General features: G+C 51.2%; 4 protein-coding genes across 4 annotated transcripts in view; 2 read left to right on the top strand and 2 right to left on the bottom strand.

Annotated features, from left to right (window-relative positions):
* Window positions 1-1,170, top strand: part of LOC120815679 (arf-GAP with coiled-coil, ANK repeat and PH domain-containing protein 2) — an 8,495-nt gene extending 7,325 nt beyond the window's left edge. The window contains exons 21-22 of the mRNA XM_078105770.1: window positions 51-112; window positions 434-1,170. Of these exons, the coding sequence (XP_077961896.1) occupies window positions 51-112; window positions 434-600 (229 nt within the window). The 3' untranslated portion in view covers window positions 601-1,170. The remainder of the gene's footprint in view (window positions 1-50; window positions 113-433) is intronic.
* A 1,127-nt stretch (window positions 1,171-2,297) lies between these two features.
* Window positions 2,298-4,181, bottom strand: wdr74 (WD repeat domain 74). Its single transcript, XM_040170505.2, has 2 exons — window positions 3,178-4,181; window positions 2,298-3,019 (listed from the first exon to the last, which is right to left on the bottom strand). The coding sequence occupies exons 1-2, from the start codon at window positions 3,784-3,786 to the stop codon at window positions 2,489-2,491; spliced, it is 1,140 nt and encodes a 379-aa protein (XP_040026439.2). The 5' UTR covers window positions 3,787-4,181; the 3' UTR covers window positions 2,298-2,488.
* Window positions 4,182-4,739: 558 nt separating this feature from the next.
* Window positions 4,740-12,378, top strand: iws1 (interacts with SUPT6H, CTD assembly factor 1). The gene is given in 17 exon segments (XM_040170467.2): window positions 4,740-4,933; window positions 5,671-5,741; window positions 5,838-6,281; window positions 6,283-6,415; window positions 6,544-6,603; window positions 6,728-6,944; window positions 7,271-7,325; window positions 7,411-7,520; window positions 7,874-8,024; window positions 8,103-8,185; window positions 8,399-8,528; window positions 8,607-8,724; window positions 8,800-8,911; window positions 9,203-9,259; window positions 9,853-9,909; window positions 9,985-10,096; window positions 11,398-12,378. Coding segments are annotated over 17 exon segments (2,082 nt in total). The 5' UTR covers window positions 4,740-4,890; the 3' UTR covers window positions 11,527-12,378.
* Window positions 12,379-13,109: 731 nt separating this feature from the next.
* Window positions 13,110-15,000, bottom strand: part of ostn (osteocrin) — a 2,948-nt gene continuing 1,057 nt past the window's right edge. The window contains exons 3-5 of the mRNA XM_040194583.2: window positions 14,091-14,305; window positions 13,651-13,779; window positions 13,110-13,492 (exon numbers count right to left, since the gene is read on the bottom strand). Coding sequence (XP_040050517.2) covers window positions 13,695-13,779; window positions 14,091-14,305 — 300 coding nt within the window. The 3' untranslated portion in view covers window positions 13,110-13,492; window positions 13,651-13,694. The remainder of the gene's footprint in view (window positions 13,493-13,650; window positions 13,780-14,090; window positions 14,306-15,000) is intronic.

Raw genomic sequence — 15,000 nt, 5'->3', positions numbered from 1 at the left:
GTGTGTGTGTGTGTGTGTGTGTGTGTGTGTGTGTGTGTGTGATGCTTCAGACTGCGCATGGCCCGGATGAACGAGGAGATGAGGGATTCAGACGGATTCTTTGGCGCTTCGGGTCAGTACTCGCCCTCTTATGGACTCGTGAGGATCCTAAAATCACGCTGTCAAAGTCGAAGAATGTCAAAAACATTACGTCTTGAAAAAGAAGCCAAAATGTTTCATCAAAAGATTTAATTGGAAAAAAAGTCCATGTTTTCTTGAGAGAAGATGTTCATTTAGTACATTATAACAGGGGATGCTTTAAGTGAATGATTGACAGGTCTCTACCAGAGGCATAGATGTCCCGCCCTAAAGCATCCTCTGTTTCCTGCATGAACATCATGCTGTGTTGGAGGAGACTTGAAACTAGAGATTGACAAACAATATTTGTTTGTAGGGGACGATGAGACCTTTCAGGACATCTTCCGTGACTTCAGCGATATGGCATCACACGACCCGGAGAGGCTCAGCAGACGGCGGTTCAGCTGCGGGGGGGGAGGGGAGGAGCAGGAGGAGCAGGAGGAGCAGCAGGAGGAGGAGGAGGACAGCGAACTCTGTAAATGACACAAAGTGAAGAAGAGCTGACGGACCGTCTGTGTCCTCGTCCTCGTCCTCGTGGTGCAGTCACTGCAGAAGGATCTCGTTTTCAATCAATATGAAGATGTTTTTTCTCCTCAATGGTCCAGTCTTCATTTAGAAGTATTTCATTTATTTATATCTGGTTTTATTCATGTTTAATCTCGTTGAAACTCACAATAGTTGTTATTAATGTTTTTACATCACCTGGAGGTCAGTTGCAATGTGCAGCTTCGCCACTAGATGTCACTGAATCCTTCAAGAGGACGGACCCCAATGGGTCCATCATCAGCACAGTGCGCCCCCCGCTGGACTGATGAGGAACCGCAGCGTCTTTCTGTGATTCTCACACTCGTCGTCCTGCGGGCCGACTGGACCCCGGCGGGCCGCATGTTTCACACCCGTCCAGGTGATGAAGACTGAAGCACAAGCGTTTTAATTTTTTAGCTTCTCTGCATCTTCTCCTAAATGTCGGGCGAGTTCAGCCTGGGGGGGATATTTCATTTCCTTCAAGACGGTTCCGTCCTGTGATGCTTAATAAACCCTCATATACGCTGACAGCTGCTGCTGTTGTTGTTGTTGTCGTCCCTGGACCTCAGATTCTGGACTTCATGGGTCACATAACAGATCTCAAATTGTGATACGACTTCATAATAGGTCAACGGCCAACAGGGGGCGTTCTGCGTTTTCAGAGAGACGCAAGGACACGCAAGAGCCGCTGCAGACGCAGTAACATGCGGCGTATGTGCACGTAGACCACAGCCCTGCCTGCAGCCTGCAGCCTTCTGGTCTACCTGGGCTGCGTCCTCCAACAGCCGCACAGGCTGAAGCGAGCGGTCTCTGACGTGGGACGGTCTGTCCTACGGGGGACTTCCTGGCTGCGTCATCAGCTTTACCGCCGCTGCTCCGGTTGCTTAGCAACCTGCTGCACTTCACAGTAAAAGCCTTAAAAGCCAAACAAATGACAAAGTACAGAAAAAGAAGCGTTTTATTTCATTTCATTCAGGAAGAAAAGCTTCTGTGGAGGATGATATATTGAGGCTGAGAGAAGAACACAAGTTAGTTTATAATCACAAAACAAAAGCAGCAAAGTGAGTTCAGTTTCTGTGTGTATTTATTCCGTAATGTTACTGACTTAGAAAGTGATATTTCAGGTTCATAACTTTGATCCATTTCTGTTATAAACTATTTATAAAACCGCCTCAGCGTCAGTCAGCCTCTAAAGTGTGAACGTCATTAAAGTGACTTTTCACTAATAACTGCAGACGAGCTGCTCCTTGTGTGTGTTATAAGTGTGTGTAGTACATTGATGTTCATAAGAACAGCACATGGACCCGGGGGCTCAGGGGCCGTATGGGGGGCAGCAGGACGCAGTTAACGTCATCACTAAGAGCAGTTTGTTCTGAATGTGCATTTAAAAACACGACATCGGTCAACGTCACGTGACAGATGTGACCATGTATATTATAACACTTCTATCTATTTGAGTGAATTCTATTACTTAACGTCCCTTTTAAAAGTGTCCTGGGATCACTTGTCTCTCCAAGCCCCCAGGGGGCAAAGGTCAGCGAGGCCCGTTCATGTTGATCAGGACTACAGATACTGGTTCAAACGTTTTAGGCCGTGCGCCCCTTCTTCATCCCAACCAGGTTCAGGCTAAAATTAAGATTAAAAAAAGAAGAAGCTGGATTCTTGAACTGTTTTAATCTCACGCTGCTGCCTAAATATTAGAAAATACATTTGTAATATTGTCAGACTGATTAGTCTCAGATGAATAAACAAACGTCCTGTCCAGGAAGGACAACGCTCGTCTCTTTCATAGTGTTTCAGTCCGACAGTGAAATGTCCCACTCTGACCGGGGCCCTCAAACGCCCCTCAGTCCTGTCCTTTCTTTTTCTTGCTCGTCTTCTGCAGCTCCTCTTCCTCTGTGGTTTTCCTCTTCGTCTTCTCCTCCACGCGCTCCATGGTCTCCCACACCTCGTCGTCTTCCTCCCCGTCCTCCTCCTTCACCCCCTCAGCCCCGCCCTCCCCCGCCGCCGCCCCCCCTCCGTCCACCAGGTCGCTGCTGGCGAGCAGGATGCAGTTGAGCCTGGACTTCAGGTAGACCTTGTGCTGCAGCTTGCGGTCCTCCAGGCTGTGGACGCGAAGGAAGCGGTCAAGGCCGCAGGACGCCACCACGGGCCGGGTGGGGTGACACTGCAGCGCCCGCACCCCCCCCGTCGTCCCCTTCAGGCAGCCGCGCACCACGCCCTTCCTCAGGTCCAGCAGGGCGATGTGGCCGTGGGTGTTGCCCACCACCACGGCGTTGCCGGCGGCGGGCAGCGACAGGGCGGTGAGCGGGTGCTCGCCATACTCAAACTCCAGGACGGGGCGCCGCTGAGGGGTGGAGGGATCGAACACGTGGACCTGGGGGGGCAGACGTCCACGTTAAAGGTGCATTTACAACACGTCAGCGCTTCAGTTCTTGTTCACAGAAGGTCTCTCGTAAGACGCAATGAGCATCAGGTCTCCCATCGGACTTAAAGGCCCCGAGGACAGACCACCTGTCCTAGGGGAGCACTCACCTGGTGGTACGCGGTGCACGTCACCACCTTGTCGGACTCCGGGATGAAGGCCATGTCGCGGACCCACTGCGGCCTCGTGAGGTCCAGCCAGTCGTCCCGCAGGTTCTTGGCGGTGAACGCGGGCGTGTCGGGTTTCTGCAGGTCCCAGATCTTCAGCCCGTTCGCCTTCCCTCCGGTGGCCACGTGGTTCCGGTTCACCGGGCTCTGGCGCATCCGACTCACGTGATCCCCGGCCTTCATCTCGGTGGCGGGTTCGGCGCCGTCCTCGCGCCAGACCCGCAGGGTCCCGGTCTCGACGCAGGTAAGCAGCCCGGACCCACTGAGCCTCGCCAGCCCGGTGAAGCAGCCCTCCGCGGGCTCCCCGCAGCGCCGGGTCTCGGTGAAGACCCCCTTCTGGACGCTGAAGGTCTTCACGGTTCCGTCCACGGAGCCCACCAGCAGCTCGCTCTCATCCGGGTCCCCCCAGCACAGCGCGCGGACCTCCTGGTCGCGGCTCAGGTGGCTCGTGTTGCAGAAGTTGAAGGCCTGCTTCCGGGACACGCTGACCCCCTTCAGGATGCCGGTCTCGGATCCGAGCCACACGGAGCACAGCCGGCTGGTGTCTCCCATCGCGCCGGGTCGGGTCGGAGAGGACTGGGTGCTGGTCTTCAGAGGACCTGGGTTCTGATCCGTCAAACACGCGTGTGGTCCCTCCGTGAGATGCGTCGCAGCTCAGTGACGTCACTGTCCAGTCGCCAAAAATAACTTTATTGAAACGACCGAACTCCTTAAAACGCGGAGGTCTCTCGCTGTGCTGTTAGTGTGTTTCACGTGTATAATGTAGAACTTAAGAGAGATGAACCGCTTTGTTTGTCACTACAAAGTTGTTACATTTTACATATATCAATAAAATCACTTCAGAACACAAATATCGAATCTATTTAAAATAATGTCTCTTTTCCACATCTAAAGAACAGGGTTTTTTTATTGATTTTTTTATTTCTGAAAATATACAAACCATCTAAAAAAAAGTCGTCCTCGCCCCCCTTTATTTTTATTATTTTTTTATTTTACGTAACTGTATATATGTAACTACGCACATATGTAAGCGGTAAATTATTTCTGATTGACAATTGTTTACACCTTTATATTCCAGTTGTTTAAGAAGTTGTCATTTTAGTAAAGAAAAGAAGATAATATATTCAGGATATATTAAAACTTTTAAAATGTTTTCATTGATTTAGGGAGTACTTTGAGGAACAATAATTCATGATCGATGTAGGAAACATTTATTGCCAAAATATGTCAAACATACAAGGAATTTGTCTTGGCGGTTGGTGTAAGACAATTGATAAAGTCTTTTTATAATTCATTAGGTTATTTAATTGGTTGCCAGTTAATAATTCATTCGTTGTTTTAGCTTCATTTAGTCGTATTATTATGCAGTGTATTGTACTTACTCGCATTTCACCACTGTCTAAAGTGGTGTAAAACATCACATTTAATTTGTATTATGAATTGTTCGTTGTTCATAAAGTTTATTTAAAAAAAGTCAGCCATGCGTATATGACGGAAGTTACGCCATCTTGGATCTGCGGGCTACAGTGGCTAGCTAGCTAGCAATTCGTTCTCAGAACGCATCGTTACTCTGATGTGGTTTGGTTTTTTCCCGCGTTGGTATTAAGACGTTGAATCCAACACAGATCTCCACCTGAACCCTTCTTCTTCTCACGAATGGACGGAGAAGATGACGACTTCCTGTCGGGGAGGCACTCCGGTAAACAAAACAAACACTGTTGCTCGGCTTTGTTTCCTAGCTAACTAGCGGGCGAGCTAACTGCTACCTCCAGTCCTCCCCAGCGGGTCACAGTTCACCCGAGTGCGGGGATCGCTACTGGTTCTCCGTCATATTTAGCGTTAGAAGTGTTTAATGGAGGGAGTTCTTCTCTACGGAAGAATCATCGGCTCCAGAGGGACATGCATCCGTCCGTAAGCCGCCTCTTCTCGGTTAGCACCGGGCGGCACCGGAGCCTCATAGTGTTGGGTGATGCATTAGAAGCGGTTCTAGTCGTGTCTATGTGTGCTTGTGATCCTTAAACACACATGTGTTACACGGAGTCTCTGTATCACGTTCATAACCGCGACATAAACAGCGCCCCCGATCCGGCATTACGTCACTTCCTGCCTGACTTGTGTAATAAAGAAACAGACACTTTTATATAAATGTTTTGGATTCATTCCGAATTGCAAATCGAGCGTAATGTTTAGCTTAGCTAGCTTGTTTTCTGTGTTATTTACACGTGAGGGTTAAAAGGACGTTTTTTTTCAATGGGGTCTTCGTTATTCTTTCGGGCCTGATGCGGATCTGTGGAGGCTGCTCATGCTGAGCTCCGTTACTCGCGTCTCATCCGGACCTTTGTCTCTGAGTGGTTTCCCCTGTGAAAGCGCCACAGAGGGCTTCCATTCTAACACGCGCGATGACATCACTGACTTGTGGTCCCGTGTGTTCTGCAGACGACGGAGGCGGCACTCCGGTTCAGGACGAGCACGGCGAGGAGGCCGGGAGCGGCGGGCACCAGTCAGAGGTCAGAGGTCAAACCGATTACCATCTGGAGAGCTGCTGAAAGTAACTAGTCAGCGAATACATAAACTGCAGCGTATTAATGTCGTCGTCCCAACAGGACGAGGGCAGTGGCCATGACGACAGCCCCGTCGCCATGGAGACCAGCGGGGCGGCGGGCGGCTCCGACAACGAGGAGCGCGCAGGAAGCAACAGCGACTCTGGGGCCGAAGCACCCGGGGGTTACCACGACAACAAGGGCGACTTGGAGGCGGAGCCTCCTCAACCCGCTGACAGCGAGGACGACGAGGACGCCGCGGTCAAGCGGAGGATGAGCGGCTCGGACAAGGAGGAGGGAGGATCGTCTCTCCCCAAGCGCAGAGAGAGCAGCTCGGATGTGGAGGGGGGGGGGCACATGGTGCCTGCGGGCAGCGACTCGGAGAACGAGGACGCCAAACCTGTGGCGTCTCTTAACGGTGACTCTGAGGAGGAGACACCGGCAAGACGCAAGGCAGTACATCTAGACTCTGAGGAGGAGGAGGAGAAACAGGAGGAGGGGGGGGGGAGGGGGTGGAGGGGGGAAGTGGAAGGCTGTGATGCAGTCTGACAGTGAGGAGGAGGAGGAGGGCCAAGGGGGGAGGAAGGCTGCAGCAGGAAACGAAGGCGAGAAGCAGCAGCAGGAGGACGACGAGACGCCAGGTACTGACCCCACGTCACCAGATCCGCTGTAGCCCCTCAGATCAGTGTTCGTAGAGCCACAAGGTAATGTGTGTGTGTGCGTGTGTGTGTGTGTGTGTGTGTGTGTGTGTGTGTGTGCGTGTGCCCAGTGAGGAGGAAGAAGGCCGTCCTGTCGGACAGTGAGGATGATGAGCACACAGACAAACCAGGTAAGTGACACCTGTCAGCTGGGGATTCTGGGATATTTGAGACTAATCGTGTAGTTCTGATGTTTTGGACTTTAATGTCTTTTTCCACGTTGAGATTCATTTTTGTTCCCCCCCCTCCTCTCAGCCCCGAAGCGGACCCGGGTGGTGTCCGATGACTCTGACGGAGGCGCCCTGCCGCTCCGGCCCGACTCGGCCTTGGCGGCGAAGCTGAGGGAGCTCGGCTCGGACAGCGGCAGCGACGAAGACGAGCAGACGAAGAGCGGCGGGAAGAAAGAGGAGAAGGCTTTGTTCGGCAGCGACAGCGACTCCGGGGAGGGCGAGGAAGAGGAGGAGGAGGAGGAGTGAGTTCTGATCAATGATCAATGGATCCATAATCACAAAGTTCACCATCGTTTGTTCATATTTTAGTAATTGTCTTTCCGTCCAGTTTGTTACAGATAAACTTGGTCTTTTCTAGTTTAGTGTGCAGAGAAATATTTAGATATTTGTAAAGTTATTCTAAGATTTAGAAACAATCCGCATGTAAATTAGGAGAGAAAAGTTCCTTTTGTTAAATATTGAATCACAAACTCAATGTTTCTAAAAAAAACAGTTTAGTAAATCTACTCATTCAAAGGTTATGACGTTTAAATGTGCCGGTGTGACCTTTGACCTCTTGTGCCTCCAGGAAAATGATTGCGGACATCTTTGGGGAGTCCGGCGACGAGGAGGAGGAGTTCACGGTGAGTGGGCCCTCGGGGGCCCCCGGGGGTCGCGTGGGGGGCGCGGGGAGTGCAGAGGGTCAGCTTGTCCTTGGTCCTCCTGCAGGGGTTCAACCAGGAGGACCTGGAGGGAGACAAGAAGGAGGCCAAGGAGCAGCAGGAGCAGCAGCAGGAAGAGTCCGACTCGGACGACGGGGTGGACCGCAGCGGCCAAGAGTAAGGAGGAGCTTCTTTGTAGGGGGCGGGGCCAACTTTGTGATGTCACAGGACAGCTTCTGGATACACATCAGTGTATGAAGAATAATACTGATTCTATTAATAATAATAGTGACGTGTAGAGCCGTGAGGTGGCGCTGCAGCGCTCAAATGGTCCACGTCCACAATGAGACGGCATGAATCCAATAACCATCGCGTCCGATGCGTCTACAGGACTCAAAATGGCTCCAGAAGCTTTACCGATAAAAACAAAAGCCCAAATCTTTGATTTGATATTTCATTGTGCAGAATGTTCTTGTAGACGTTGCCTCTGAACGTGACGATGACGCGATGGTCGCACTTCCTGTTTGCAGCACCAGCTTCATGTCGGACTTCGACGTCATGTTGGCCCGGAGGAAAGCCATGAACAGCAGGAAGCGCCGGCACCGCGACGGCGGAACCTTCATCAGCGACGCCGACGACGTGGTCAGCGCCATGATCAGCAAGATGAACGAGGCCGCCGAGGTGCGCCCCGCCACAATAAAAGCCCCCGGCCCGCCGTGGCCCCACGCAGGATAACGGCCGCGTGCTTGTCTCCCCCAGGAGGACCGAACTCTGAACAGCCAGAAGAAACCAGCGCTAAAGAAGCTCACCCTGCTGCCGCACGTGGTCATGCACCTGAAGAAGTGAGGCTCCTTCCTGGGGGGCAGTTCACCATCAGCACATTCACATTCTACAACACATAAAACCACAGAGGAGTCCGCACGTCTCTTATTTTCAGGAACATTGGTAGTTAATTATTGATCTTTTAGTTCTCCAGGCGTGTTTACACATGAATCCTTTCACACATTCTACTGGCTCTCTGACGTCATTCGTCCCATGTGTCCCGTGTCCCTCAGGCAGGACCTGAAGGAGACGTTCATCGACAGCGGTGTGATGTCGGCCATCAAAGAGTGGATCAGCCCCCTTCCGGACAAATCTCTGCCGGCCCTCAGGATCCGAGAGGAGCTGCTCAGGATCCTGCAGGAAGTGAGTGCCGTTGATGTGAGTGTTTGTTTGAGGTTCCTCGGAGGTTTGCGTGTCTCACCGCGTGGTTCCTCCCTTCAGCTGCCCAGCGTGAGTCAGGAGACCCTGAAGCACAGCGGCATCGGACGCTCCGTCATGTTCCTCTACAAACACCCCAAAGAGTCCCGGGCCAACAAGGACCTCGCCCTGAAACTGATCAGTGAGGATCCCTCTTCTTCTTCAGGGCCCCAGAGAGTGAGCGCCGTGTCTGAGTGATGGTGTCTGTCGTCCGCAGATGAGTGGTCCAGACCCATCTTCGGCTTGACCTCCAACTACAAGGGGATGACCAGAGAGGAGCGTCAGCAGAGGGACCTGGACCAGCAGATGCCCCAGAAACAGAGACTCAGGTACCAAGAGAGCCGGCTCCTCCAGACTCGACAGTGAGTCTTTTGCTCCTCTAGCTTCTGTGTGAGCTTCACGGAGGTGCAGAACCCTCAGACGTTCCTCGGGTCTGATGGCGCCGCCCACTAACCCTCCCATCAGCGCTTCAGGCTGACGTGGTTTTCCTTCTGGGGAGGGTCATGTGGTCTCGTCGCTCGTTTGTCTTTCCATTCCTGCTCTTTCTGTGAGCTCTGCCCTCAGCGTTTCTCCCTTTATTCCTCTTTATCCTTCATGTTATCTCCCCCCCCCTCCCCCAGTCAGCCTCCGGAGGTGGAGAGGGCAAAGGACCCCGACGTCTTCTCTCCACCAATCAGGTTGAGTCTCAAGCTGCATGCGTGCACAGCGAGTCCTGCCTGCAGACGCAGTTCTGGTGGAGCTGCGTCCGTAACTCCGCCTCCTTTGGAGGTGGAGGTGGCTCCTCCCCAACACCTCCGCCTCCATCGGCGGGTTTGGTCCTCTGTCGCTAACCCTTTCAAAGTTACAGCTCGTTGGACGTGGATTTGTTACCGTGACGACTGGCTCCTCCCACGTTGGTTCGGCTGGAGCTCGTTTAAACCTGAAGATTTACGTTCTCTGCTACTTTACTACATCTGAGGGGAATGTGTGTGTTTACTAATCTGACTGCTTTTGCTGCCTGTTACAGTCAGCGTACTATTAACACGCCACTAATAACAGGTCTGTTACGGCAGATTAGCCGTGTATGACGTGATTAACACATGAAGGCAACGTTTTAAATGCACTATTAGTATCTTACCAGTACTTTTGTTCAAGTCAAAGGTTTCTGAGGGTCAAAGTTCAGAGCACTAACTGCTGCGAGGTGAGGGATGCTAACGATAGCATGCTAAGCTCAACAGACTCTGTGACCTCAGTTTGAAGTTTTTGTCCCTGTGTCTCTGTGTCTCTGTAGTTCGGGGGGTCAGACGCCTCGGAGAGACCTGGAGAAGCAGCTGACTGGGGAGGAGAAGTATGTTTAGCTCTCACATTGACCCCACCGGGTTGTTTGCCACTGTCTCTTAACGCAGTCCCGCCCCCCCTGCAGGGCTCTGCGGCCCGGCGACCCCGGCTTCTGCGCCCGGGCTCGGGTACCGATGCCCTCCAACAAAGACTACGTGGTGCGGCCCAAGTGGAACGTGGAGATGGAGTCCAACAGGGTGAGTCACCAGCAGGCAGCACCTTCTACATTTGGTGCACGTATCTGTACAGTAACGCTGCTGCTACGTGTGCGTTGTGGAAGTTGAAGTTGGAGGAGAGAATCCGGTAACAATGACGAGTGGATCCAGTGTCGGCAGACGGGAAGTGAGGCAATGAACTGAGCTGTGATTGGTCCTCTGTAGAGCGGCTATAAGAAAGGCCTCAGCCAGCTGGAGAAGCTCAAGCGCCGCGTCGCCGACCAGAAGAAAACGGGCCGCCCACAGGGAGCCGTGAAGATCAGCATAGAGGGGAACAGGATGCCCCTGTAGCTGGAGGGCGGGGGGGGCAGTAAGTCTCTGCATGGTGTGGCGCCGCGCCGTGAGGGTCCTTCCCCCAGAGAGGACGCTCACCTGTCCACCAACCGCACACGGGGAGCGTCTGTCTGTGGGGAACCACCGTGACCTCCGACCTCTGGCTCGCCCGTGAGCAGCGGGACTAACCGGTTTAACCGCTCTTTGGTTTGGTCGTGTTCACAGGTCTGTTGGTGTGTGTGTTGTAGGCGCTGACCGTTAAACTACTGATATCTGGTGACTTCTGGGGAGTTTAAGTAACAATACTCTAACTACATCGTTGACATTAAAATAGTTCCACAGGAGAACTTTGATTTAAAGTCACTCTGTGACGGCGTTGAGCAACTAAACAAATACATCAAACCTCTTATCAAGGATATTCATTACTTCATTAGTTTTATTACATCTCCGTTTAAATGACAATTCACTGTTCAGCTCCTTTCTACCAAGAATCTGTCACATTTCATACACATTGAATCTTATGTGAATAAACAGATGAAGATGTAACGCACACACCCGCTCAGACCTGCTGGTGGGGTGAGGCTGTCTCTGCTCCGTCGGTCTTCTGGGAGCTCGGTGATGGATCGTCTGAGGGTTTGGGACTCTTCGTCCGCGTGAAGGGAAGAGGGATGAAACGGCCAAAAATACACAAAGCGTTTTTGTTAAAAACAACATTTGTCATCACAAATATCACAACACCAACAAGGCTCCTCTCCTATGGTGGCGTTAACTCTGCCTTTATTCTCAAGTACCAAATGATGTCTTAAATAAGCTGGTTTACGATCTCCATCAGCAGCAGAAATGACCCCGTGACCCCCGTGTGAACAGTTTGTAGTACAAGCATTTGTGTGATCAATGTCGTCTACGTATGTTTCTTCAACGTCACGTGACTAGTCTTTGACGTTATTGTTTCATCACTCTTTGGTCGCGTTTGACCACGTGACCTCTGACCCCGCTGTGTGTCGTTGCAGCACGGCCCGATGAAGAAGGGGATGACCCGCGTGGACAAACAGATGAGGAGGTTCGCCGACATCCGCCGCCTCACCAAGCCGGGTCACGCCGTCAAGATCAGCGTGGAGGGAAACCGCATGCCGCTCTGATTTTAGCCCTACGAGGACTTAGTGACTCTTCTTTCTTTTTTACGTGTTGTATCATGAACAATCCCCCCCCTCAGGTCCAGCTCTGTCCAACGAAGAGCCAACGTCAAATCACTTTCAATTAAAGGGACAATTTTCAAGGGTTTAGTGGCATCTAGTGGTGAGCTTACAGACCACAGCGGACCCCCGTCTCAGCCTACTGGAGAGACGGGGGAGAAACATGGCCGCCCCCCCTGATGAAAACAAAGTTGTGAATATTATTTTACATTTCTGCCAATAAATCCCACTAAATCCTCCACTAGTCGGTGTGTGAACATCTGATGAAAACAGGTCTCTGCAGTTTGATTAGCGGTTAGCTACAATTAACTAGCTAACCGGATCCACAGTGTGTTAACTGTTAGCGCTACATTAGCTTAACACTAGGCTAAGTAAAGATGGCAGTAATCACACTCATGGCCATGCTATTAGCTACTGTTAGCATTGGCCTACCAAGGTCATTTAAAATGATAATTCTAATGTTAGCAATGACTTCAGGCAAAGAATCCTCAATGACTCTTTGCTTTAGCTGCAAGCTAGCTGAGTTAGCAGCTGAAGACGACATCGACGAGGTCAAACCAAACCGATGACCAGTAAATGGACTCTGGGTCTCCTGGTTTCGAGCCCGTTGAGTTGAAGTCAGAGAGCGGATTCTTCCCTTTGACCAAAGTACCTTCACGTGACGCTCTTTCTGTTTGGCTGAGGGCCCGTTTTGACCCTTCTCTGCTCCCGTAGCGCCGTACAGCGAGCCTGTTGATCTGGATCAGCTCTGTGTTCTGGATCAGGTGATGCTTTTTCTTAATAAAGACTCAAACACTCTCTCTCAAGTCTTCTTCTACAGCCAAAGGTTCCAACCACATTCTGATATTCACCCTCAAAGTCTCACAAGCAAAGTGACCAGTGTCAGAAACACCTCTTGAAGGCAACTGGGCCCAGATACAGGAGGTTCCTGTACAGGTCAAAGTTCAATTAATGATGCTCTGCTGTCTGATATTTTCCTTTGTCAGATCAGATACTCGTAGTTTGGAACAGAGGGGATTAACTGGGAGGTTTCTCATGCTTCTTTACGTATGACGTTTATCATCGGCGTCATGAATCTGATGAGTCACAGAAACATCATCTAACACAGCTGCACCTTGTTGTCTGTGAAGAATCATCGAGTTTTAATACCAGAACTCCTGGCAAGAACCCAGAAGTGGCTCCCAGCTTTACTGAGGCCTGAGAGAAAGACCACCCAAAACTTCACCCGCTGCATTCTGTGCAGTGACCAGCAGGGGGCGACTCCTTTGCTCCCATAGACGTCTATGAGAAAATGTCTTCTCTCTTGATTTATTCCCTCAGTAAACATTGTAAACATGAGTTTATGGTCTCAGTCTCTAGTTTCAAGTCTTCTTCAACACAGCATGATGTTCAAGTCAAACAGACCATGAAGCAGGGGACGCTTTGGGCGGGGCTACACGCTGATTGACAGAACCAGAGATGCATGCTGCGTCTGTACGTCTCTTCCTCTTCAGTTTATCATTGTGAAATCAATGCATTACGAGCTCACTGCAGATCATTTCATTTTTATTGAGCATAATTAGCACACAGGGAAGCTGGTGAAACTGGACCAGACGTCTAGACCCAGGATTCAAACCGTGTTTAATGGTTCACGTCGTGCGGTGAGGAACCAGTGAGGAACCAGTGAGGAACCTCTGACCCCGGAAATGTCTTCCTTTCTCTGTCATTTCCAAGATGCGCTTCTTCTAACGGCCGCTAGAGGGCCTCAAAGCCTAAAAACGTCGCCCAGCTTCTTGTGATTCGGACGTTGTCGTAAATGCGATGCAGTTGCCGTGGAGACGTCTCTCGGCGGGACGTCCTGCCGGATCAATAAGTCCAAAGAGTCGAGACGGTCGGCTTGGTGGGTGATGGAGGGGGGCGGAGCCAACAACGCCTTCAGGTGCATGCAGGTAGTAGAAACAGTAATAAGTAATTCAGGTAGTAATAACAGTAACAAGTACAAGTACAAGATACTGGCGCCCACATGCAGACTGTCCCGTTTTCAGAAACATACTTACTAACGTACTAACCGGGGTTTATTTAACTGCTTACCTGAGCGCTGGTGGGGGCGGGGCTGCCACAGGCAGGGGGCGTGGTCACCCTCTCCTGCTCGGGAGGCGACTGATTCCGATCCGGTCGACGGGAGGCGGACTGACTCGCCGCCGCGGCTCCGCTGCCTTTCTGCGCACAGGAGGTGAACAGAGCTATTTAACTTATATCATGTGTTTAAGATTTATTTGAATTACTTAAAATTATATTATGACATCTTGATGTCCTACTTCACAATATTTTAAATCATTTTTTTATTTCTCATGACATTCTTTTCTGAGACTTTTTAATGCATTTTTTATGTACTAATATACATTTTTACCTCATTTCTTTGGGATGACCCATACTATGTTTTGTTACTACGGCTTACGGAGATTTATTTGATCACATGCTGCGTTCTGGGTCCCCTGATGAATATGAAAGACCTGGCTTGTCCCCCCCACCTCTGCTTGGCCCCTCCCTGCTGGGTTTCCATGGCCCCCGCCGAGATGCGGTCCAGTGGGGCGTTGGTCCCAGAGAAGCTCCTCCTCCTCTTTGGCTGCATCACCTCCTTCTCCGTCACTCTCGGATCCTCCAGCCGGAACAGCTTCGCCTTCAGCGCCCCCCTGGGTGGAGAGCGCAGACTCACCGGAGCCCAAGAGGCGGGTCGGACTACGCGCTGGAACGCAAACACCGGCCTGGGTGAGGGTATGTTGTTACGTTCTCACGAATAGGATGAGACAAGATATTCCTTAATTAGTCCCAAAATGCAGAAATTCACAGGATCGCATCAGCAAAGTGGAAAGTCACCAAAAGATGCACGGAGGTTCAGGTCTAAGCTGAGACGGGTTCACATAGACTGAACTGCTTCTCTTTCCGGGGAAAGATTCTCGGACCCGTGTTAACGTCCACTTTGACTGCAGGAACCTCGGCGTGACGTCGACAGCCGACTCTCCCTGACTCCAACATCACTGACAACACCATCCTGTAGATACTCGCTCTACAACATCAGGAGAACACGTCCTCTTCTCACTCAGAAGGTACTGATTCAGGCTCATCTCCCTCCTGGACATCTCCCTCTCTCCTGCAGGTCTCCTGCTACCTCCATTCCACCTCTGCAGCTCATCCAGAATGCAGCAGCTCCACTGGTCTTTAACCTAAGTTCTCCCTCACTCCTCCACTCCTCCGCTCTCTTCACTGGTACCGGTGGCTCATCCAGTTCAGAACATGGTGCTCACGTACCATGCTGTGAATGGATCCAGCTCACATCCAGGACCTGGTCCAACCCGACATCCCGACCTCTGACCTCTCCTCTCTGCATGTGATAAACTGCTTGTTCCTCCTCACTGAGAGCAAAACACTCCACTAGATCTC

This window comes from Gasterosteus aculeatus, chromosome 1 (genome assembly GCF_964276395.1).
Source record: "Gasterosteus aculeatus chromosome 1, fGasAcu3.hap1.1, whole genome shotgun sequence".
Classification (NCBI taxonomy): domain Eukaryota; kingdom Metazoa; phylum Chordata; class Actinopteri; order Perciformes; family Gasterosteidae; genus Gasterosteus; species Gasterosteus aculeatus.
Note: the sequence above shows the minus strand (reverse complement) of the source record. Positions and strands in the feature narration are given on the sequence as shown.